Source organism: Corythoichthys intestinalis, chromosome 1 (genome assembly GCF_030265065.1).
Source record: "Corythoichthys intestinalis isolate RoL2023-P3 chromosome 1, ASM3026506v1, whole genome shotgun sequence".
NCBI lineage: Eukaryota > Metazoa > Chordata > Actinopteri > Syngnathiformes > Syngnathidae > Corythoichthys > Corythoichthys intestinalis.
In genome coordinates this window covers 36,636,621-36,660,571 of record NC_080395.1, presented here as the reverse complement: position 1 = coordinate 36,660,571, position 23,951 = coordinate 36,636,621, and the positions used below count along the sequence as shown (strand labels likewise).

The 23,951-nt window shown below is 38.9% G+C and overlaps 1 protein-coding gene across 1 annotated transcript in view; it reads right to left on the bottom strand.

Annotated features, from left to right (window-relative positions):
• Positions 1 to 7,980: 7,980 nt before the first annotated feature.
• The window catches only part of greb1 (growth regulating estrogen receptor binding 1), a 45,998-nt gene continuing 30,027 nt past the window's right edge, over positions 7,981 to 23,951 (bottom strand). Inside the window, exons 17-34 of the mRNA XM_057851865.1 lie at positions 22,754 to 22,937; positions 22,548 to 22,684; positions 21,914 to 22,265; positions 21,411 to 21,526; positions 19,189 to 19,394; positions 18,468 to 19,050; positions 17,243 to 17,399; positions 17,063 to 17,165; positions 16,826 to 16,981; positions 16,549 to 16,685; positions 16,289 to 16,450; positions 16,006 to 16,210; positions 15,757 to 15,919; positions 13,705 to 13,823; positions 12,442 to 12,674; positions 12,183 to 12,383; positions 10,181 to 10,319; positions 7,981 to 8,501 (exon numbers count right to left, since the gene is read on the bottom strand). Coding sequence (XP_057707848.1) covers positions 8,338 to 8,501; positions 10,181 to 10,319; positions 12,183 to 12,383; positions 12,442 to 12,674; positions 13,705 to 13,823; positions 15,757 to 15,919; positions 16,006 to 16,210; positions 16,289 to 16,450; positions 16,549 to 16,685; positions 16,826 to 16,981; positions 17,063 to 17,165; positions 17,243 to 17,399; positions 18,468 to 19,050; positions 19,189 to 19,394; positions 21,411 to 21,526; positions 21,914 to 22,265; positions 22,548 to 22,684; positions 22,754 to 22,937 — 3,517 coding nt within the window. The 3' untranslated portion in view covers positions 7,981 to 8,337. The remainder of the gene's footprint in view (positions 8,502 to 10,180; positions 10,320 to 12,182; positions 12,384 to 12,441; positions 12,675 to 13,704; positions 13,824 to 15,756; positions 15,920 to 16,005; positions 16,211 to 16,288; positions 16,451 to 16,548; positions 16,686 to 16,825; positions 16,982 to 17,062; positions 17,166 to 17,242; positions 17,400 to 18,467; positions 19,051 to 19,188; positions 19,395 to 21,410; positions 21,527 to 21,913; positions 22,266 to 22,547; positions 22,685 to 22,753; positions 22,938 to 23,951) is intronic.

Sequence of the window (23,951 nt, the reverse complement as noted above, 5' to 3'; positions counted from 1 at the left end):
TAGTCTGATTGGACAACCCTGGAGACATCTGAAAAATGTTGTGCACTTATGTACAACCTGCGTAAGTACTTGGCTGCCATTGACGGCCCTAGACGTCCCATCCACGTCTGTGGCACTGACAGATGAGGATTCACAACCATTCCTAGATTAAATGAATTGGACGTCTATCAATGTCTATGGCAGGCAATGAGTTAAGGTGTTTGTCACCAAGAGTGCTGCAATCAAGTGTCAGAAAAGAATGTTTTTTTTAGCAATTTAGGGGAAAAAAAATGTATTTTGTCTCCATGCATCATATGAAAACGTTTAACATGTCCTGGGCATCTATCTTCCTAGGTATATTTTTTTGTCAGCACATCATCTATAGGCACCAATATTATTTTACCATTATTACACTATTATTAACATATTAAGCCCAAAAAAATACACCAAAGTCATCAAATTGTGACTAGAAAAATAAGCAGAAATCAAGCATCACCCATCTCGTCCCCATAACATAAGTGCCCAATAGTGCGCACTTATGCATGGACAAACATGTTTTTTTCTCCCATCAAAATAAAATGATCATATTTCCGGTTTCAGTGGTCTATCGGTGCCAAATAAAAACTGTGTGAGAGATTTTGAATTCTCCACTTCTAAGTAATGTTGCAGCGCTTAATGCATAATACAGTGATCCCTTGCTACTTCGCGCTTCAAACTTCGCGCCCTCGTTCCATCGCGCATTTTTTTTTTTCAATTAAAAAAATAAAATAAATAAATACAGATGAGCTGTCCCGAGCCGATCGCCGAGTCTCACTCTCCCTCCCTCTCCCCCTGGAGTTGCTTATTAAAGTAAACGATGGTTGACAGACAGTTAAGCTTCGATCTTGCCAGAGACTCGACTTTTAAAGCGCTGCATGCGTCAATCATCGTTTAACTTGTTAAACAGTTCTTGTGGCAGCTCATTGTGTGTAAGTGAGCAGCTGTGGTGGACTTACTCAATGAAGCATTTAAAAAAAAAAAAAAAAAAAAGTTTTTTTTAACTTTTTTAAAAATGGATTGCGCGCCTACTTTTTGTTGCTGTTTAAAAATAATTCTGTGGGACAGTAACAACTATTACATTTAAAGCGCTTAAAAAGCATTTATTAAGATATATGGATTAAAGCTTTTTAAATTATACTTCAGGGAAAAAGGTGAAAAACATGTCTTATATATATATTTTTCAATGATAAATCTGAATAAATACATTGAACACACACACAAAAAAAAATAATTCTGAGGCGCTACTTTACAGATTTTCACTTATCGCTGCTGGTTTTGGTCCCCATTAACCGCAAAAAACAAGGGATCACTGTAGTTCAATTTTTTTTACAGACACTATTGTGATTCATCACACCAGCGTGATCATAGGACTCCAAATAATGTAAAATCTAAATATAAGAAAAAAAAACAAATTTTCCATGTTTCAAGGATTGTGTGTAAAAATTTGATGCATTTTTTTTTTTTTAAATGTAATTTTCAAGAATGCCTTTCAACAATGTGGTTGCTATGAATGTTTTCTTACTGCGCAGTTACGAGGATAGACAACACTTTTATCATGTGCATCCCAGTGGAAAGACTCTTTTATTTTATTTATTTTTATTTTTTAAAAAATGTGTAACAGTAGAGAAAAATGTAAATGACAGAATTTCCAGGAAGTGGTCACCTGACACGGGGGCATGCATTTTATCAATGTTGGTACTATTTCAGCCAATCAAATGCAAGCATCCCAGATTATCTGCCTCTTCCCGTGATGTCATTAATACCCATTTCCACATGCACCTGTGCTCATCTATCAATGTGTTCAGTAGTGACGGGATCTGTCGTTCACTTGAGTAAACGAATCCATTCCGGTTCGTTCAGTAAAAAGATTCGTTCAAATAAATCGTTCAACGAATCGTTCGCCCCCCTCATCTCCCTCCCCGCCCAAATGAATCGTTCGGTTAGTGAACGGGAAGTGACGTTGCCGAACGAATCACCAAAGACCGCTTCGCAGTATAACTGAACGGGAAGTGACATTGCTTGGTCCCTCCCTCTCTTGCACATAGGCTCCTCATTGACCGCTCGTCTTAGTTTCAGAAATGAGTGACAGGCGATATCATTCTGCTTTCACAGACAGCCTAGTCTCCCTCCCGCTGCTGCAAAAGCGAGGGAGAACTTCCGCGTCGTCTGTCCTAGTTCTATGCGCTCAAAGTCATGGCTCGTGCTTGTATTTCGATTTAGGACACGGTTAAACATTTTCCTTTTGTGGGGGGAGTGGGGGTTTGGGGTCGGGGGTGCACGGACTTTCTTTAGCATGTTCTTGATCACATATACAATGCTGCTGCTACCAGCCAACGCAGCATGCTTGCTGTCACGAAAATAAAAATAAATCGTAAGTTTAATTTCTAAATATGGAACGACCAACACATCATATTTACCTCTCGCTCTGTTGTATTTTTGTTTTTATGCTCATCACTATTATTTTTGGCCACTATTGTTAAAACTAAAGTGTAAATAGCTAGTTGTCAAATGTGCTGCTCTGAAATAAAAACAATACTACATTCTGATATTTGCCAATTTAATTGCAAATCAGTATTAAGATGATCGTATAGAGTTTTTGCACTGGTATTAATAAATAAAATAATCCGGTCAGCTCCCCTGTCGTCCCCGCATCTCAGATCGTCAAATGCTGACGATAAATAAATGTTTGCTCTTCATGATGTCGCCTTAAGAAAAATGTAGACATATTGCGACATCTCCCGTGTCCGCGTGCGTTGTTTTTGAGTAGCATATGATGAACGGATTGACATAATTTGTCAAACCAACCAACACCCGACACGCTCTGACATGAAAAAAAATAAAACACTCGGAAAAAATTGACATGTATATACAGTTTCATTGCAAATCAGTATTATGGTGATCATACTAAATATTCTTTTTTTTCTGTGCACATGAGGTAAATATCGCTGCCATGAAGCCTCCATATAGTTGCCCCCTTCACTGCCGTCACGCGACCGCAGCTCAGCTTTTGCTTGCCTCGTAGCTACCCGTGTTTTAAATTACTGTAAATTTGATAGTATGTCGTCATAGGTAGTCCCGAGTCTGTTGAGAAAAGTAGTACACTAAACCATGCTCGCTAGATTTGTGTGGTGTTTTTGTCTGTTAGAGCAGCATTTGATAGGCTCCACGTTAACAAATATTTGACTAAGTCATTTCCTTTCATTTTTTGACCCGTTCACCGCATAGTCATTATTGGAAAGTCCAAGTTAGCAGCAAGCTAGGTCAGGAACCGGAGGACCGAGTCACTGAACGGGAAGTGACAAAACTCAGTCTTGCTCCCCTGCCTGCACGCTGGCTGCTTATTGGCCGCACGTGGAAGTGAGTGACAGATGCCCTGATTCTGTTTCCGCTCCCTCCCCTGCCCGCGATGAGGCTGCCGTCTGATTGGTCGTGTGCGATGTCAGAAGACGCTGCCGCTTGCTCAACACCCTCCCACGCAGCGAACAAGCACCAACTTCATAGAACGAATCAGTGCAGATGGTGATTAGTTCGGTTTCGTTCACCCAAACAATTCGTTCAAAAAGAACGAATCGTTCGCGACCGATACAACACTAGTGTACAGTATGCGCGTGGGTATAACTATAATATCACGAAATGGTTACGGTGCCACGTTTTGCGTTTAAACATTATTCTCCCCATTATCAGAGGTTTAAGAAATTTGCTGTTTACATACTCAAATACTTTGAACAGCTATCTTTTGCATGAAGGTAATTTATAATAGATTTTGTTATTCCTTTGAAGTAAAAGCACTGATGCCTGAGGTAAACCTTTGATTTTCACCAAGTTTGTTCTGCAAATAGTGAAACTACTACATGGTGCCTTTGAAAAATATCCATACAGTACATGCGGACAGTGGATAAAAAAAGTAAACAGCAGCGGAATAGCACAGCAAGAGGATAAACTTTGGACCCTGCTCGGTGCTGTGTAAAAGGAAGAAATGTGTAGCCTGAATCAAAAGAGCCCCAACACAGTGGTGAGGTTATGTAATGTCTTCTGTTCCCAACTGTGTCCTGAAGTGTGACGAAAGTTCCCCACATGGTGATAACAACGGTGCACATTGTTGTTGTTGTGCTCAAATGGCAGCAGTGACATAAACACACAGAGAACGTTAGTAAATCAGGACATTCACGCTGACAATGAAATAAATAAGTATGAGAGCAAAGCGCTTTTATTTATTGATTGACATTTATTTTATTTTTGTATTTATTCCCACATGTATTTTTGCATTTAAATTTAACATTTTAATACAATTTTTTATTTTGTATATATATTCATTTTTATTTCTACTTTTGTTTAATTAGCTATTTATTTTTATATTTACTTTTCATTTTTGTTTTCTTATTATTTTTGTATTTATAGTCGTTTTTATTTTGCCTTTAATTCATTTATTTTATTTTTTTTAATTTTAGCAGCTTTGGCCCTCCATAATTTGTGACGTTTTTACCCCTTTATAGGGCACTTATTGGCTGCCACTGACGGCTCTAAATGTCCAATTTATTTTGACTGGAAGAGGCTAGCATACCTTCCAGTCAAAATGGATTGGACGTTTAGCGACGCCAGTGGAATTGAAACATGACCATTCACAATCTGCCATCTCAGTTTAAATGAATTGGATGCCCATCATTGTCAATAAGTTAGATTCTACAAATAAAAGTTCAGTGTAACTGTTTATTTCTGCTTTTAATTTTATTACTCTTGTTTTAATTAAGGTTTCATTCATTTATTTAAGATTTCATTTCATTCATTAATGTATGATTGTGATATATATATACATATACCGTATATAAACACACACGTATATGGAATGTTGATTTTTTTATACATATACCGTAATTTTCGCACTATAAGGCGCACCTGACTATAAGCCGCCACCCACCAAATATGACACGAAAACGGCACTTGTTCATAGACAAACCGCCCTGGACTGTAAGCTGCAGCTGTTCTGACTGTATTATGGGATATTTACAACAAAAGATACAATGGGGCAAATAAGTCAACCACTAATTGTGCAAGTTATCCCACTTGTAAACATTAGAGAGGCCTGTAATTGTCAACATGGGTAAACCTCAACCATGAGAGACAGAATGTGGAGAAACCCCCCCAGAAAATCACATTGTTTGATTTTTAAAGAATTTATTTGCAAATCATGGTGGAAAATAAGCATTTGGTCAATACCAAAAGTTCATCTCAATACTTTGTTATGTACCCTTTGTTGGCAATAACGGAGGCCAAACGTTTTCTGTAACTCTTCACAAGCTTTTAACACACTGTTGCTGGTATTTTGACCCATTCCTTCATGCAGATCTCCTCTAGAGCAGTGATGTTTTGGGGCTGTCGTTGGAAAACACGGACTTTCAACTCCCTCCACAGATTTTCTATGGGGTTGAGATCTGGAGACCACTCCAGGACCTTGAAATGCTTCTTACGAAGACACTCCTTTGTTGCCCTGGCTGTGTGTTTGGGGTCATTGTCATGCTGAAAGACCTAGCCACATCTCATCTTCAATGCCCTTGCTGATGGAAGGAGATTTTCACTCAAAATCTTTCGATACATGGCCCCGTTCATTCTTTCCTTTACACAGATCAGTCGTTCTGGTCCCTTTGCAGAAAAACAGCCCCAAAGCATGATGTTTCCACCCCTATGCTTCATAGTGGGTATGGTGCAATTCAGTATTCTTTTTCCTCCAAACATGAGAACCTGTGTTTCTACCAAACAGTTCTATTTTGGTTTCATCTGACCATAACACATTCTCCCAGTCCTATTCTGGATCATCCAAATGCTCTCTAGCGAACCCCAGACAGGCCTGGACGTGTACTTTCTTCAGCAGAGGGACACGTCTGGCAGTGCAGGATTTGAGTCCCTGGGGGCGCGAATTGTGTTACTGATAGTAGCCTCTGCTACTGTGGTCCCAGCTCTCTGTAGGTCATTCACTAGGTCCCCGTGTGTGGTTCTGGGATTTTTGCTCCCCGTTCTTGTTATCATTTTGACGCCACGGGGTGAGATCTTGCATGGAGCCCCAGATCGAGGGAGATTATCAGTGGTCTTGTATGTCTTCCATTTTCTAATAATTGCTCCCACAGTTCATTTCTTTACACCAGGCGTTTTACCTATTGCAGATTCCAGGCGTTTTACCTATTGCAGATTCAGTCTTCCCAGCCTGGTGCAGGTCTACAATTTTGTGTCTGGTGTCCTTCGACAGCTCTTTGGTCTTGGCCATAGTGGAGTTTGGAGTGTGACTGACTGAGATTGTGGACAGGTGTCTTTTATACCGATAATGAGTTAAAACAGGTGCCATTAATACAGGTAACGAGTGGAGCCTCGTTAGACCTCGTTAGACTTCGTTAGAAGAAGTTAGACCTCTTTGACAGCCAGAAATCTTGCTTGTTTGTAGGTGACCAAATACTTATTTTCCACTCTAATTTGGAAATAAATTCTTTAAAAATCAAACAATGTGATTTTTTTTTTTTTTTTTTCACATTCTGTCACTCATGGTTGAGGTTTACCCATGTTGACAATTACAGGCCTCTCTAATCTTTTCAAGTAGGAGAACTTGCATAATTGGTGTTCCACTAAACACTTATTTGCCCCACTGTATTAACCAGTAACACATTAGTTGACAGCTACATCATAAGACTGTTATAAGACCACATGAACCACCATGAAGCTTTGAAGCAATTGGCTTCATTGCTTCAAGAAGCTTCATTTTGCCGTCAACGTTCTCTTGGGGGTGACAGCCAACCTCTGCCGCCACCTGCTGTCAACCTTGTTGTCATCCAACATGCCTACTAGCTTCAATTGCAGCGCTACAGCTGTAAATATGAAATCAAAATTCATGTTCTGTGCAAATTATTTCTTCAGTTACTGTTCCAATTGTTTCGTTAATTTTTAGTTATGGTATTTGGTAACACTTTATATGACAGTGGCGCCATAAGACTGTCTTAAGACAATTATACTTATGGCATGACACTGTCAAGAGCATTAATGAATGATTATAACAGATGTCATTTAGTATGATCTGGCAAATGATCTCACTTTTGAATGAGTGTAAAAGATCCGAGCTGGACATAAATGGAATTAGTGAAATAATTTGCCGGATGACACTTAATGACATCTTTCATAAGCATTCATTCATGCCCATGGTAATGTCATGTAATAATTATGACGGTCTTATGGCAGTCTTATGACGCCTCTGTCAAAAAAGTGTTACCTATCAACCCAAAAAAATCAACAAATAAGCCGCAGGATTCAAAATTAGAGAAAAAAGTAGCGGCTTAAAGTCTGAAAATTATGGTATTTATGTTTTTATTTATTTTTTTCAAATAAACAGAAATCGTCACTTGAACTACAAAGGCAAAATTGTTCTTTTTGCGATTCAAAAACTATAATTTGACAGGTTAAAAATAATAGCTAAAAAAAAAAACCCGACAGTTTTTAAATGTCATCTATAATCAAACTTGGATTGGATCTTAGAACTTCCTAGAACTTCGTCTTGAAATTCCACTGACGCAATATTAAATATATTTAAGAATCGCAGTCTAAATTTACCTCGAAACACATTCCAGTCATGGACTACTAGAAGGTAACTTGAGAAAGCTGGAAGACTCTTCCAATGTCACACAGCTACATACCGTAGACCATTTGCAGTATCACACATCAAACAACTGCACACTTAAAGCATGCTCACATCCATATTCAATAGATATGATGTGCTGAAAATTTTGAAGAACCATTAATACAACTTGGAATAGGGTTCTCACAACAAATTACGGGAAAAAGTGTCCTTGAAAAGATTCACACTGCAACGCCAAGTTCCACTTATCTGTACATTTATACAATTCCAGGTATTCAAAACTGTACATTGTGAAATGCAATTTACAGTAAAAAAACATCAAATGGAAAAGTCACAAAGTCTACAACCTGACACATGCAGTAAATAAGTACTGAAAATAATTATCATGCAATTACATGTACACAAAAGTATTTTGGAAAAAAAAAAAAAAAACGAAAAAATGTTGCCAAAAATCGGCTACCCTCATACAATGAATGATTGTGATGGCTTTTAAATCTGCGTAAAATAAGCCTGCAGAATATTGCATCAAGACATTGCACAAACTTGTACCTGTACCTGCATTTTCTCTCACACATTTCGTAGGAAAGTGCACAAGAAGACGTGAAGCACTTTGTTACATTCATTATTTCACTGTTTTCACATCCTTTTTTCATCAGAGCATCACTTTTGATAGAAATCCCACTCATTAATTTGTAAACTAGCCTCCCAGATTATATATGTTTTCCCGTCAGAAAGAAGAGGGGTCGGTCTTCCTTGGCATTTGCCGTCTGGAATTCGTCGCTGAGCCGGAACCGCCATTCCTCTTCCAGCTCCAGCCTGCCGACCGTCTGCCTCAAAGCGCTGCGATCTGCGCTGATAACGCACAGAGTCGCGCCTGCGGGGAGGCAGAGACAAGCGAGCGGAATTTGTTAACCAGGTGCGTTTGGAACCAAGTTACACTGCTGGCCAAAAGTATTGGCACCACTGCAATTCTGTCAAATAATGCTCAATTTCTCCCAGAAAATGATTGCAATTACAAATGCTTTGGTAGTAATATCTCCATTTATTTTGCTTGCAATGAAAAAACACAAAAGAGAATGGAAAAATGAAATTAAAAAACGATCATTGTACACAAAACTCCAAAAATGGGCTAGACAAAAGTATTGGCACCCTTTGAAAAATCATGTGTCAAATTTGTGTAATTAACAGCACCTGTTACTTACCTGAGACACGTTACAGGTGTTGGCAATAACTAAATAACACTTGCATCCAGTTTAAATGGATTAAAGTTGACTCAACCTCTGTCCCGTGTCCTTGTGTGTACCACATTGAGCATGGGGAATAAAAACAAGACCAAAAAACTGTCTGAGGATTTGAGAAGCATAATTGTGAGTAAGCATGGATGTTTCTGTGTCTACCGTGCGCAGTGTCATCAATAAGTATAAAGCCCATGGCACTGTGGCCAACCTCCCTAGATGTGGACGGAAAAGAAAAATTGACGAGAGATTTCAACGAAAGATTGTGCGGATGGTGGATAAATAACCTTGACTAACATCCAAACAAATTCAAGCTGTCCTGCAGTCCGAGGGTACAACAGTGTCAACCCGTACAATCAGTCGGTGTCTGAATGAAAAGGGACTCTATGGTAGGATACCCAGGAAGACCCCACTTCTGACCCAGAGACATAAAAAAAGCCAGGCTGGAGATTGCCAAACCTTACCTGAGGAAATCAAAAACGTTTTGGAAGAATGTTATCTGGTCAGATGAGACATAAGTAGAGCATTTTGGGAAAATGCATCAACATAGAGTGTACAGGGGAAAAAAACGAGGCCTTCAAAGAAAAGAACACGGTCCCCACAGTCAAACATGGCGGAGGTTCCCTGATATTTTGGGGTTGCTTTGCTGCCTCTGGCACTGAACTGCTTGACCATGTGCATGGCATTATGAAGTCTGAAGACTACCAACAAATTTTGCAGCGTAATGTAGGGCCCAGTGTGAGAAAGCTGGGTCTCCCTCAGAGGTCATGGGTCTTCCAGCAGGACAATGACCCAAAACACACTTCAAAAAGCACTAGAAAATGGTTGAGAGAAAGCACTCAAGACTTCTAAAGTGGCAAGCAAAGATTCCAGACCTTAATCCAATAGAACACCTGTAGAGAAATCTGAAAATGGCAGTTTGGAGAAGGTACCCTTCAAATCTCAGAGACCTGGAGCAGTTGGCCAAAGAAGTATGGTCTAAAATCCCAGCAGAGCATTGTAAGAAACTCATTGATGGATATCAGAAGCGGTTGTTCGCAGTTATTTTGTCTCAAGGTTGTGCTACCAAGTATTAGGCCGAGAGTGCCAATACTTTTGTCCGGCCCATTTTTAGAGTTTGTGTAAAATGATAATGACTTAATTTTTTTTTTCATTTTCTTTTGTGTTTTTTCATTGCAAGCAAAATAAATGAAGATATTACCGTACTACCAAAGCATTTGTAATTGCGATCACTTTCTGGGAGAAATTGAGCATTATCTGACCGAATTGCAGGGGGCATATACTTTTGGCCAGCAGTGTATTTGAATGCCGCGCGCACCTTTGAGGAAGGTGAACTTCTTGAGGAAGCTGGGTGTCACGAAGGCGTCAGCAAAACAGAGGAGAAGGCCGCTGAAGAGCAGGCCTGTGGTGCAGATGTTGACGGAGTGAGGTCTTGAACTCACAAAACACACGGTCACCTGCAAGGCCAAGGCAGGAGTGTAGGAGGTGTGCCGGACAATCGAAACAAACCCCCATAAAAAAAAACTTTGGATATGGTTTTAGTCGTACATGGAGGGCCAAAAGCCGATTCACCCTTTAATGGCCTCTCATTTAAACAGAGGTGGCTAATGTGATCTATTTATTATTATTTATTTGTTAAAATGTACTTTTAAGAGTAGTTTTACTAAGCTATACTTTTTACTTTTACTTGAGTAGATTTGTGAAGAAGAAACGCTACTCTTATTACGCTACTTTGAGCTACACTAGTCGTTACAATTTTCCTCTTTATTCTACATATTAGATTTTACTTTTACAACAATGGCTCTACGAGTTTCTCCACTGAGACATCGCAAAAAGAAACACATGACTCCATTACACCAATCAGACTCATGCTTGCCGGTCTATGATCACGTCGGCCCATTCATTCACGTGGCGTCTTTAAAGCACCGTAAAAAATTAAGTATTTGTCCTCAACATGACTCGAAATCACGGATTTTGAACCGTCTCCCAGTTTATATTTGGCACCGATTTACCACGATAAACCGGAAAGAGGGCACTCATGCTCTTTGGACGAATGATGCTTCCTTTATGTAATTTCTTTCTCTCGCTGGAATTCAATGATTTAAAAATTAAAACAAAAAAAAAATTCTTGGCTCAATGTGGTTTTGTAATAGGTTATAATACAGTATAATAATAAGAGTTCATATATGTAGATAACTGTGCTGAGAAAAAAAAATACCACTGTTCAAAAAAAGAACAACAGTGTAAGCAGTTACTCACAATGTTACTCATTACCTGAGTATTCTTTTCGATAAATACTTTTTTAAAAACTTGTACTTGAGTACATTTTTGGATGACTACTTTTACTTGAGTAGTATTATTTTGAAGTAACACTACTCTTACTTGTACTTGAGTAAACCTTTTGGCTACTCTACCCACCTTTGCATTAAGATCATTAACTGTCATTGACGACACAAGACTTCAAATACATTTCGACTGGGAGGGGGGTGAATTAACTTCCAGAAAGGCCAGTAGTAGGCGCTATTATACCACGATTTATAACGGCTCGGATGAAACCTACAGGTAAAATGTATTATTCTACACTTCACCCTATATTCCATGGACTGTTTTAATTTCTGTGCAAAGCATTGAAATCAGTGGAAAATCCTGCGATCACTGAGTCATCAGGGGACTAATTAATTTATAATTTTGATTATTTGTAAAATAAAAAAAGTGTTTAATGATCATATTTAATATATGATTATACTTGAAATCTGGCATCCACATAAGTAATATTACATTTTTGCCACACTTGTTAATAATAAGATAATAATAACACCTAATGTTAATATTGGGGCCTGCATAACCCAAAATATGATATCCATATCTGTGGACACAAGGCATTTATGATTGATATGATTTATTTTAAAGGACCATAAATAGCCACTTGCCCTATAAAGGGTTAAACTACTTTATCTTATCATTTAATTTAAGGTTTGACTTGAACAATGGCAACCCATTTGAAGACAAAAAAGTGAATTTTAAAGACAGGTGTAGAAAAACAGAAGGCAGAAAACAGTGTTATTCAAAGGAAGAAGGGATGTAAAAAAAAGTGGAAGGACGTGAGTAAAAGTGGAAGGACGTGAGTATGAATGAATAAAAAGCAACAAAATAAAAACAAAATACAACATAAAAAAAATAAAAACTGAAAATGTATTATAATGAAATTTCTGAAGTTTACAGAATATCTGACTTCTGGCCTATCATTAACATGAATAAAAATAGGTTCACTTCAACATAAAAGACCTACCAAAAAACAAACAGACGTTTTGTTTGTTTACCTCGGGACCAAGATTGATGTAACAGTCGACGGACAGGACCGGATGTTCGTAGTTCTTGGTACTAAGAGGAAAAAGCTTGTGGCTGGTGTGTTGGAGGTATTTTTCCAGGAGGAGTTGAGCCGGGGTAGCCAGGAAAAGGTGCTTGCTGTCGGGGGCGCAGACATACTGAGAGGGCCCCACCGAGGTAGGAACGTCTGTCATCTGTGGAGTTCACATTAGTTACAGAAAATGAAATGCTAGATGCTTTATGTGTCGTTACCTTTGTCTTGATGATAAATGTCCTATATCCTCCGATGGCGATCTGTTTCTTCATCACGCTGAAGTTGTTAAAACGGCAGACAAGCAGTCCGGCGCTGTGCAGCCGCAGGGTGAAGTCGACGTCGTGACAAGTGAAGCGGTTCTGGTCGTACTGGACATTCTGACTCCGGTCCACGTTGAGAAGGAGGAAGTCGTGGAGGTGACCTCTGGAGAAAGGTTCCCTCTCGTTAGGATCTGGATGCAAAGGGATGTGACAAAAACACATTGTTCAAATATCCAACATCAGACCTTTAATTTCAGTATAAAAAATATATACTTAAGAATATACCATGGGAGTATGGTAACATTAGCATTTTAAGAAGCAATTAACGGTTTAGCACGCTAATATTATCATGCTAGCTCAGTCTACTGTAACTGTTTTAATCCATAGAATACAAGTCGGTCACAACATGTAAGACAGCATGTAAACTGTTGTAAACATTTCTTTGTTTTTCACTTCCTTTGAGTATCGTATTGACCCGAATATAAGACGGTGTTTTTTGCATTGAAATAAGAATGAAAGAGGGGGTCGTCTTATATTCGTGGTCTAGACGTCATACCCATTCACGACGCTAGAAGGCGCCAGATATCATTGAAGCGATGTTCTGTCATGACAGATCTCAGCTATGCTCCCCATTCACGACGCTAGATGGCGCCAGATATCATTGAAGCGATGTTCTGTCATGACAGATCTCAGCTACGCTCAAGTTTAACCAGTTTGCATTATTTTATTGCAGTGTTTTTCCTTATTTAAATTTGTTTCAAAACCACAGTTACAGTTAGACTTCACTTTGATGGTTCATGCAGTTATTGCAATTTTGTTGTTTTATAACAATAGATTGGTTTATTTACATTTCAAAAACCAGAAGCCATTCATTTACGAATGTGAGTGCACTTTAGTTTACGTATTTAAATGTTCAGATATAAAGATTTGAATGAGGCAAAATAACATGCTTTTTCTCTCAAATATATTGTTATACTCATTTGTTTCGGATGTACTATAATTATTTTCTGTATAAAAATTAATTTGGTGTTCAAAAAGTCTTTTTTCAAACTTGAGTCTTGAAAAAGAGGGGGTCGTCTTATAATCGGGGCCGTCTTATATTCGGGCCAATACGGTAATTAATTAAAGTCACAAAAATTATCAACAGGTATCATCAATGGAGGAGTTACCCATTGAGGAAATAAAAGTACTGCATTAAGGACTTTTAGAATGAATGCTGACCTGTGAGTACACGACCGCTCCACTTCCTAATTCCACACAGGCCGTAGTGGGTCAGGTCCGGACAGCCTTCCATGTGCTGTAGCACGTGTTTCAGTGATGCGCTGTGTTCTACTGGCCCACTAAAAGCAGTAGACAGAGGATAAAAAAGACTTGATGAGTATTACTATAAGCAATTTGGATTCGTTCTTACACAGTACATGACTGCTGTCAAACTCAAGAACTTCAGTATCACAGAAATTATCATAAAATACAGTGACAATTATGTAATATGATGGGATCATGAGTGAGTGTTCTAGCAGCACAAATGCACTTTGAGCTTTAAAGTTCAAACATCTTCCTTTGAAAAGATCAAAGGGAACCTCAGACTTATAGACTTGTAGGCTCCAATAAGACTCAACTATGTTATTAAAAACACATGAAATGTTGCCGTTGATTAAAAAAATCTATAATATTTAGTACGTTTTGACCTGCGGAGGGCGCCATGTTTTAGGCGCACAATGGACGCTAATTGTCCATTGTAGATTGTCACTGTCACTCGACGAATACTATTATTACTAATACTAATACTAATACTAATGCTATTACTGCAATTTCATTTACCCGACATCCAACACATGAGCACATCGGTTAAAAGCGGCGAGTACTTACTATTTGTGTTTTTATTGTGTCTTTTTTTTACCTTTTCATTGCCTCAAAAATACTCTTTGCATGTGTTTCCCTCTCCTACTTTTAACCATTGTTTTCTTGTGATAGCTTTAAAGCAGATTGTTGATCTGTTGACCACATTATTGATGTAGCATATTTAAACCACCCTTTTTGATATTATTACGTTTTATTAGTATTATTTTATTTTTCATTTTAGTATTACTTTTTATTAGTATTATTAGTAGTACTTTCTTTGTTATGTTCTGTCTATGCATCGAAACAAAACAATCTGAAAGTGTACGGTAGTACTTTGGGTGTCAAATTTGGCTCTTGTAGCACGTTTCGCCAGTGTAGCACATTTTGGCAGAACCCCATTTTTTTTCCAACTCTAGTCTCATGTTATCCCGTCTTTCCTGTTCATTTAGCTTTTTATGCTAGGTTTGTGAAATATATACAGTGCTGTCATGCTCATTAATGTTCCTCTCGGGTTCAAATTTAAAGGTTTGAACAGATGACATGTTTATGTCGCTTGAGCCATACTCCGGAAGCGTAACCAGTGTCACTGCCCAGCGACGTCAACAACAACGGCGACCTACAAGTTAAACTAATTTTACAAATTGTATAAAACCAAAAAAATCAAGGGGTGTTTCAACATCAAATTATTTAATCACATAATAACGTTTATCTTTTAAGAACTACAAGTCTTTCTATTCGTGGATCCTTTTAAGCTTCATAACAAAAATGTTGTATGTTGTTTAATTTAATTTTAACCAAAAAACATTAATAAACTGCCACTCGTCCAACTCGAATAGATTAGACATGTACTTCTCATAATCCAATTAAAATTTACAGAAGACAGATGAGCCCACGATTGGACTTTGAGTATCATCAATGGCATTGAAAGAGTTAAATGTCATTGACTACGTTTACACAAGCGATACTGTTGAGCTCTTTAGTACTATTGAGTCTTTGCCTCCCTCTAGTGGTCAAAATACAACTCACAACAATTAAAACATGAACAATGATCAACTGCATCAGAAGCTAAGAACCAAAGTTCAAGATATTTATTTAGGTTGTCTGGTCTGACAGCATAAAAAAAAACATAAATAAACCTTTGATATACAATAGTCCTAAATATTTTTACTTTTTATGAGATTAAAAAAAAAATCTCTGAATTTAATTTGAAATACATTTGAATTTAATCCAAAATCGAGAAATTTGTTGTTGTTGAAATTTTTACCAAAAAAAGTACAATACTCTGTATCATATTACAGCAGGTTGCGAAAACATGAAAATACTTTTTATGAATAAAACCTATTTCTAGTTTTTGATGAATGCTGAGGCCAACATTTTTTGATGTTGCACCACACAGCCGTGGGTACGAGTACAAAATGTGGGAGCATGTACTTGCGTGCGTCGAAGTCGATCACGTTCCACATCACGCACGAGTCGTCCGCCAGAATAATGAAGGGCCAGACGTCACCTGTGGGGCCACTGCCCTCCTGCCGACGGCTGCGCTCCAGCTCCAGATTGTGGTACGAGAGCTCTTTAATTAGAAAGTGAGCAGCTCCTGGAAGATATCCAGCAATGCTCTTTGTCATAAAGATGCACCATGAAGAATGTTTGAATGAATGTGAGTCACAGTAAAATGCACACCAATTCCAGCTCCATTGAAGACAGGAGGCAGCACCAGCAGGATGTGATTGGGCCAGTACTTCTTATAGACTGCCATTTCGTACTCTTTGACCACCAGGATATGAAGATGTGAAGCACCGTCCATCGCGTGGTACAAGTTGAAGAGACCGTGCTCATGGCGCCCAGTGGTTGGAGTGAAGATGGGACTCTTGATGCAGTCTGGGCTCTGATGAAAAAAATGAGGATCATTACAATATTTCTAATTTAAACATCTTTTTCCATCCTTGACTGTACACTGACTCACCCGGTCGGCGGCGAGCGGCAGCCGCATACCCTCCAGTTGGCCTCCAGGTTGGTTAAAGCTAAAGTAGTGCTCTTTGGACTTGGGGATGATAAAATAGAGCTGGATCTCTTCACCGAGCAGCAGATGAGTGAACGTAAATGCATGAAGTGTAGACTCGTACATCTAGATTGGGATTTGAGAGAAGAAAACACTGATATTTAATAAAAAGACAACAAAAAGATCACTTATTTAAAAAATTATGTTGTTTTTGTTTTGTTGACCTGGTATCTGGGGTTGAAGCCCAAGTACAGATGACACTGCTCACAATGATGGTAAGTGTTAAATGCAGCATACTTTGACAGTTTGATCCTGGTTGTGCGCCTCCTGAGACACACGTCCTCCTGGTGTGCAGGGTTGCCTTGAAAAGTCAAAATGAATCAGGATTCTTTAGAAACAGTGTAACAACATACGCAATAGAATAATTTTTTAAAGGACAGGAATATTTGCCATATTTGTTTCATTATGGACAATGGTCGAAATTTGTCAGATTGTGCCTACCATCCGAAGCTGGCTTATATCCAGGGCAGTAGACTAAACTGATGTCGTCATATTTGGGGTCATGCACCGTATAGTCAAAGGGTAAAGTCTTCATAACGTCGGGGTCCGGCCACAAGGCGTTAGGTGGCTTGTATTTAACCTCATCTGCTTGGATGTCTAAAAGCAAAGAGCCCATGCACAAAGACAGCTTTAACACAAGGCAGCACAACATTTATTTCAATTTCCAGATATACTCACTAAAGTTGATTTCGTCTTCATTGTAGATATCTACTTCCATCAGCCTGATCAGCATCCGAGACAGAATACCCAGGAAATGCAGATATGCACCTGTCTTGCCCACCTGGCAATGACATTACAGTTTAAAAAGAAATACCAACACAGAATGGGTTTGACTTTTAGTACGAACAAAGAAATTACCTGTGGAGGTCCGCTGAGGAGTAGCCTGCGAGGGTGAAAGTTGTCGCTGCGTCCTTCAGTGCGATTGTTGCTGTCCATGTGGTAAGCGCGCGGGACCGTCCACTGGCGGTAGTAGAGCGACTGTTCTGTGCATGTCATCATCTTACTCAGCAAAGGCCTGCAAAAAGATGTTAATTCACAAATTTTCTGTCTAGGAATTTCCCCTGCAGAGGTAATTCACTGCCGAATCAGGTATATTTGTTCGTGTTGTGTAGTTAAGAAAAGACGAAAATGTAAAATAAAAGGCGAAAAATCGCTGCTCTCCCAGTCCAATTGGGAGGGCGGTCAATGACATTTCTATTAACTTTTTCAGTGCCATTGACAGCGCGAGACGTCCAATCCATTCAAACTGGACGGGATGTCTATTGCTGTCAGTGGCAGACAATGAGTAGGGCAAGTGAACATTTTGGTCATTAAAAAAAAAACAACTTTAATATCATTAATTATTATATTATGTTTTGTAATTACATGTTATTAAATTTTTATATTAACTTTTTACTGTTATTTTTTATTGTTATATTATTATTTATTATCATTTATATTTTTTAATGCTATTTTATTATTGTCATTTATATTATTTCATTATATATCATTACAAAAAATATTTTATTGTATTTTATTATTATTTATGTATTATTTTTAAAATATATAGTAATACATTAATTAATAAAATGTTAATTTAAGAACAAAACTAGAGTTAATGTTATTACATATTATTACTATGAAGTATTATTGTATTTTTAATACTAATATTATTATATATTAATATATATAAATAAATAAAAAAGTTAATAAAATAAAATTAATAACATTAAAATTGATGAAAATAGAAATAAACTCTAGCTAAAGTAGATTTTAAGAAAAATAAAATATGGAAACTAGCGCTGTCAATTGCAGCCAATGAATGCCCTCTAAAACATTAGGAACAATTATAAAACATACTAGTGGACATAGAGGACACATTTACAGTGGAGTCCAACTAGTATTTCTTTCTTTATTTTTTTTTTTAACCTCATTTATTAGGAGAAAGCAGCGAACAGGAAGGGATTATAGGGGAACAGAAGAAAAGAAGAAGAGACAGACTAAAGAAGCACAAACAAACGACTATTTCTAAAACATAGGAAGGCTTTGTATTTAGTATCTACATAGATCACTAACAAAACAAAGTTTTTTTCTTTAGTCACACCTGAAACTACTGGCCCACGCCACAGACATGTGCGGCAGGAACGAGGTACACCGTGGTAGGCCACTGCCGTCGTTGGCTGTGATGATGTCATAAAGCGCACGAGGAAGAAGCACCGAGGGCGGGCGACTTACTCCCCTCGCCCAAGAGCAAGTCAAATGAGGTGAGGAGGCTCGCGGCGACGAGGAGCTAGAAGACGTGGATTTGGAGGGGTGACGACGAGGCCGGACCGGAACTGGCTGCTGTGGCGGTTGCGGATGGGTTATGTGGTGCAGTGGGAGTGTTTGGAAGTAAGGTTGGGCGCTTGTAGGCACTAATGAAATCTGTGGATGGAAAATTGGCTGGACCAGGGAATAAGTCTGGGCCAGAGACTGGCTTGGGTGGAGAAGTGAGGTTTGAGGGTATAAAAAGGACTGAGAAGAGGTTTGGGGAGCGAGTTGAGCCTTTGAGGGAGACGGGGTGGTGTCCATTGTGCTCTTTGGGGCATTCGGAGATGTAGATGAGCTGCTCTGAGTAGGGAACGGGTCTGACGTGCCAACATCTGGGCTGGACTGGAGTGGCTGGTTGGAGGAGGCGGGGGAACTTTCTAAAAGGGAAGGAAAAAATGATTATTTCTTGGAAACATTTTTGCCACCATTGTCAGCGGTAGACGTCCAATTCATTTCAACTGGGAGGGTGGCCATGCACCCTCACAGTTCAAATGGATTTAACAGTCACTGACTACCGTTTTCCTGGCCCTCTTCTTCCTCATTGTCGGTGCTGCTGAGTTTTTCCGCATCACTCTCTAGCACATCACTCGCCGGCCCTGGGTTGTGCGGTGAACGAGACTCCGTCTTCAGCAGGTACGCCGCCAGTCCCAATTCTTGTTCGATAGTGGTACGTTGCAGATAGGAGCAGCTTATCACTCGAAGGTCACAGTATTTCAGTGACCTGTGGGAAGAATGTTGGGACGTAACAGGGGTGTGAATTATCAATTTCATGACGATACAATATGGATTCTTTGAATATATGCTGAAATTACAGTTTACCACCATTTGATTTTAATTTAATCAATGTACACATTTAACACAATCAGTTACATTGAAACTAAAGCAAGGGTCTCAAACTCTCATTTATCTGGCAGGCCGCTGGAAAGTCTGGGTGAGTATGAGCTGCATTAAGGATTCCCCCAAAAAGGGACTCATGTTCTCTTTGTCTAGCTTGTTGGTAAAAACACCACCAAATATTATCATTAGCTTGAGCTATGTTATATAATACGCAGGGGCCACACTTTATCTTATTAAAAAAAAGTATGCATTCATTTTTTAATTAAAAAATATTCGTTGATTTTAAAATTTGTTTTCATTAATTATATTTTTGATTGCCCATGGCAAAATATCTGTGGGGCCATCCTTATTTTTGTAGAATTATTTTCATTATTTTGAAGGTATTTATTACTACTTCATAGAGTTGTCCGATCATGACTTTTTAACCGATAACCGATATCCCAATATTGTCCAACTCCAAAAATCCTATACAGATATCAGACCGATATATGTGGTGGTGGACTAATAGCTATTTGTATTGTGATGCCCCACTGGATGCTTTGATAATGATAATGCTCATATAACAAATCCCTTGCACAGTGGTTCTTAACCTGGGTTCGATCGAACCCTAGAGGTTCGGTGAATCGGTCTCAGGGGTTCGGTGAAGCCTCTGCAGCTGAGGTCAAGACACACCAACTCATTAAGCGATGGCATGCCCCGCTTGGCCGTCACTGGCTACAGATGATCACGTGACATTGCTTGGCCAATCAGTGCTGCGAAGAATTTATTGCACTCAGGAGCGAAACAACGTGTGAATGTCATCGTAGTATGTTGTATTATTACTTTCTTCATATTTTAATCCATACTAAGTTGAGCAAAAAAGAAAGTGGTCGGACAAATATGGTCAATATGGATTCTCATGTATCACGGAACGGGATGGGAGTCAGCGTCCTAGCTGCATGATTTGCAATGCCAAGTTGAGCAACTTTGGCCTCACATCGGCAAAACTAAAGGAACACTTTAAGAAGTCGCATGGAGATGGGGAATATAAGAACACAGCATTTGCTGAATTCAAGGTGAACAGAGCCAGATTTGAATAATGGCCACTCGGTCTGCTCTTTGATTTGTACCCATTAACAAACTGATCCTCACAACATCATATGAAGTAGCATACCCGATTGCAAGGCAGGTACAGTATGTAATTTGTTGTGAGTTCATGCACTATGTTGGTTTTGTTCTGCATGGTTCATTTTGTGCACCAGTAGAAAAACTATATGTCTTGAATTTGGAAAAAAAAAAATCCTATTTAATTTTACACTAAAGTAGGGTTCCGTGTATGCACATATGAAACTGGTGGGGTTCGGTAGCCCGAACAAGCTTAAGAACCACTGCCCTTTGGAGACATCCTAATGGTCAATAAGCATAACTGCTGTGCTAAGCTGTGACCAGCCCTTGTACAAAGGCAGAAAATTTCTACATTCACTTTGTAGGCAACATACATATTGGCCCAGAACCGATAATGATAAATCGATATTATCCGATATCATTTTAAAATGCTTTTATTGGCCGATATTATCTGGTACACGATAATATCAGACAACTGTACTATTTTATTTATTTAAATGTTTTATTTACTATTTTATTTAAAATGATAATTAAAAAACAAATTCCAATGGCAAAGTATGCACCGGGCACACTATTACTACACTTTGATTTCAAACAGGGAGCTGTAAAATATTGTCCTGAATTAGCCAATGGGCTTCAAGTTAGAAGCAATGAAAACATAAAGCAATTGTGACGTTTTTGACCCTTTGGCTGCAAAAACATTTCAAACATCAGTAAAGTCAAAAGTGGGGGAAAAAAATATAGTTTTAGGATTTTAGTAGCAACAGAATCTACTGCTTCGTTCTTTTGTGCCAACCTAGGAAGTGATTCTCCTTGAGGTTCAGCTCCAGACAGGATCAAAATGCAGGGAAGCGCCTCGAGCTCCAGATAGGTACGAGGAACCCAATCAGCTTCTTGGATTTTTAGCCACAGCTACATGAAGCAAGTACACAAAAACAGAGAAGCATAAGCGAGATCATTTTGAGACTGCCACAGGAACCTTTGCTAAAGGGACAGACATATGTGCTGTACACGCAAGGTGTAAGTGATGTCATGTTTGTCACAAAATGGCTGTTATTTAAACATAATTTTCTCCATTACCATAGTTCTATAAAATAGTGATTTGCATCTTTACATCCTTTGAGTAACCATCTCTCTCATTTACTCTAGGCTTCCTTTTCCTTTAATCAGTAGTAAAACAGAACTGGTTAATTAATCAAGTAGTGAAGAAAGATGTAAATAAAAGTTTCCAGTTTTCGAGGAACTTTGAAAGGACCTTTTAAAATTGAATGGCTTTATTGATTTCCAACTTTTGCATACCTTAATTTGATCAATAAAGCTATGTCCAATATTCAGCGGCTGGCTCGGATTTCCAAGTATGATCTCGAATCTCTCTTCCAGTCCCAGCTGTCTCCTCACCCGAGACAGCCGCCGATGTGCCCACGCTGCCAGCGCCAGCGAGGGGATGCGCAGCAGGATCATGTGACCATGATGAGCGGGGCATTGCTGGGCGGCACTGAGCAGGGCCTGCACGATGGCTAAAGTCTCCACAGATGTGTGCTTGTGGAGATTGTGCGAGCCTCCGATTCTTCCGGAAACAGCCATCAGTGCTGTGCAGTAGTGGTGGATCAGAACTGTGGTTCGGATTACAGCGCTGTGCAGTTTTGGAAACCTGAAGGAAAGAGAGGATTTCTTTATACTAGTTTTAAAACAACACTCATTGAATGCCATTGACTGTGAGAGACGTCTAATCAATTTGAACTGGGAGAGCTGTCAGCGAATGATTTCTGTAGTCCTTGATCTTAAAGCTTAATTTCAGTGAGAAACATGATGTCAGTGCACATGATTTACTTTCACGGGCCACACAAAATCATTTGCTGGGCCGGAGCTGGCCCACGGGCCTTGAGTTTGACACCTGAGCCTTAAAGTATAACTTTTCATGAATGGTGTGTACCTTTCCTCCAGTGCAGATGCCATGCTCTCAAAAGACGAATCACATCGCATCAGAGGCAGGGTGCTTCCTGATCGTGTCGACTCTAAAAGCTCTGATACGCCAAAGTAGCGCGTTCTCTCATGGTACAGGTCCACATCCTAGATACATACAAAAACAAATCTCATATGCAGTTTTTGTTTTCTAGCTTACACAGAATGAAATCTTACATTACTAAAAGAAGAGGGCCAGTGGATCTCGTTGTAGGGACTGATGCGCGTATATTGTGTCTGCAGAGCAAATGGGAAAGATGTAACATGGAGGATCAGGATGTTTGGAGCATCTCTGACTTGTCTGGAATTCAGTAGCTGGTCCACGAGGCCCAGATCAGACTCTGTGTTGCAGTATGAGGCGCTGCGAAGCAGAGATAAAAGTACACAGAGGGCATAGGTAATCTCATTGGACAGAAGCATCAAAAAGTTTGTGGGTCATTCCAGAATCAGAGATATTTTGTGTACCACGTATTAAATTTTAAATGACCCACCTGCAAATGACTAAGACATGCAGTTACTGGGTAAATGTACTTGTTCTGGGACCCCCCCCCTCAAAAAAAAAATTAAGAAGATGGATGCTTGAAAATAGTTTTTAAAAAATGACATTTTTCTCTTGTCTGCACCGCTAAATGATTAGATTGTGTCTCAAATAAAACAGTCAATATGAAATTTACATTTTATCATTTTATTTTCTTGGTGTTATATTTGTTTCATCTTTGTCTGCTATAACTGTTCGAATGTTTGTTTTAATTAATAAAATATTTCAAAACTGCATTATTATTTGCACGCAACCATTTAACTATAACATTGTTTGCAGAAGGAAGAAGTGAATTACATGATATGCTGTACTTAATACTATAAAGCAGTTTCCCAAAGGAATGGGTCAAGCAAATGCACTGGATGTTCTCTTTATTTTCCATATTTTTATTTTTTATAAAATAGTTATCCTTGATTGAATGTCTCACTATACCTGCTGAAACCCTGTTATGCTTATGATCAGAATAAGATATTTATTAACTTTCTTTGGGTAAGATTTTGACTTATTTAAATATAGGGGTGACCAGACCTCCTCATTTACCCGGACATGTCCACTTTTTACATCCTGTCCCGGGCGTCCGGTGGGGTTTTATAAATTCATGAAAATATCCGGTTTTCATTACTTTTCGCGTGACCAATTAGGCTGTGTTGAAATTGACTGACAATTGACTGTGCAGAATACTACGGTACTGTGCTGCCTGTGACGTGTTCCCAGAGAGCTTGCCCAGTGGTTGGTTCCGCTGTGCTCAGTAACAGAGAAAACAGACGTCGGAGCAGTGTTCCATTGTCCCCCAAAATGCCTAAGCGCAAGTACATCGTCACAGATGAGCTGCAAAAA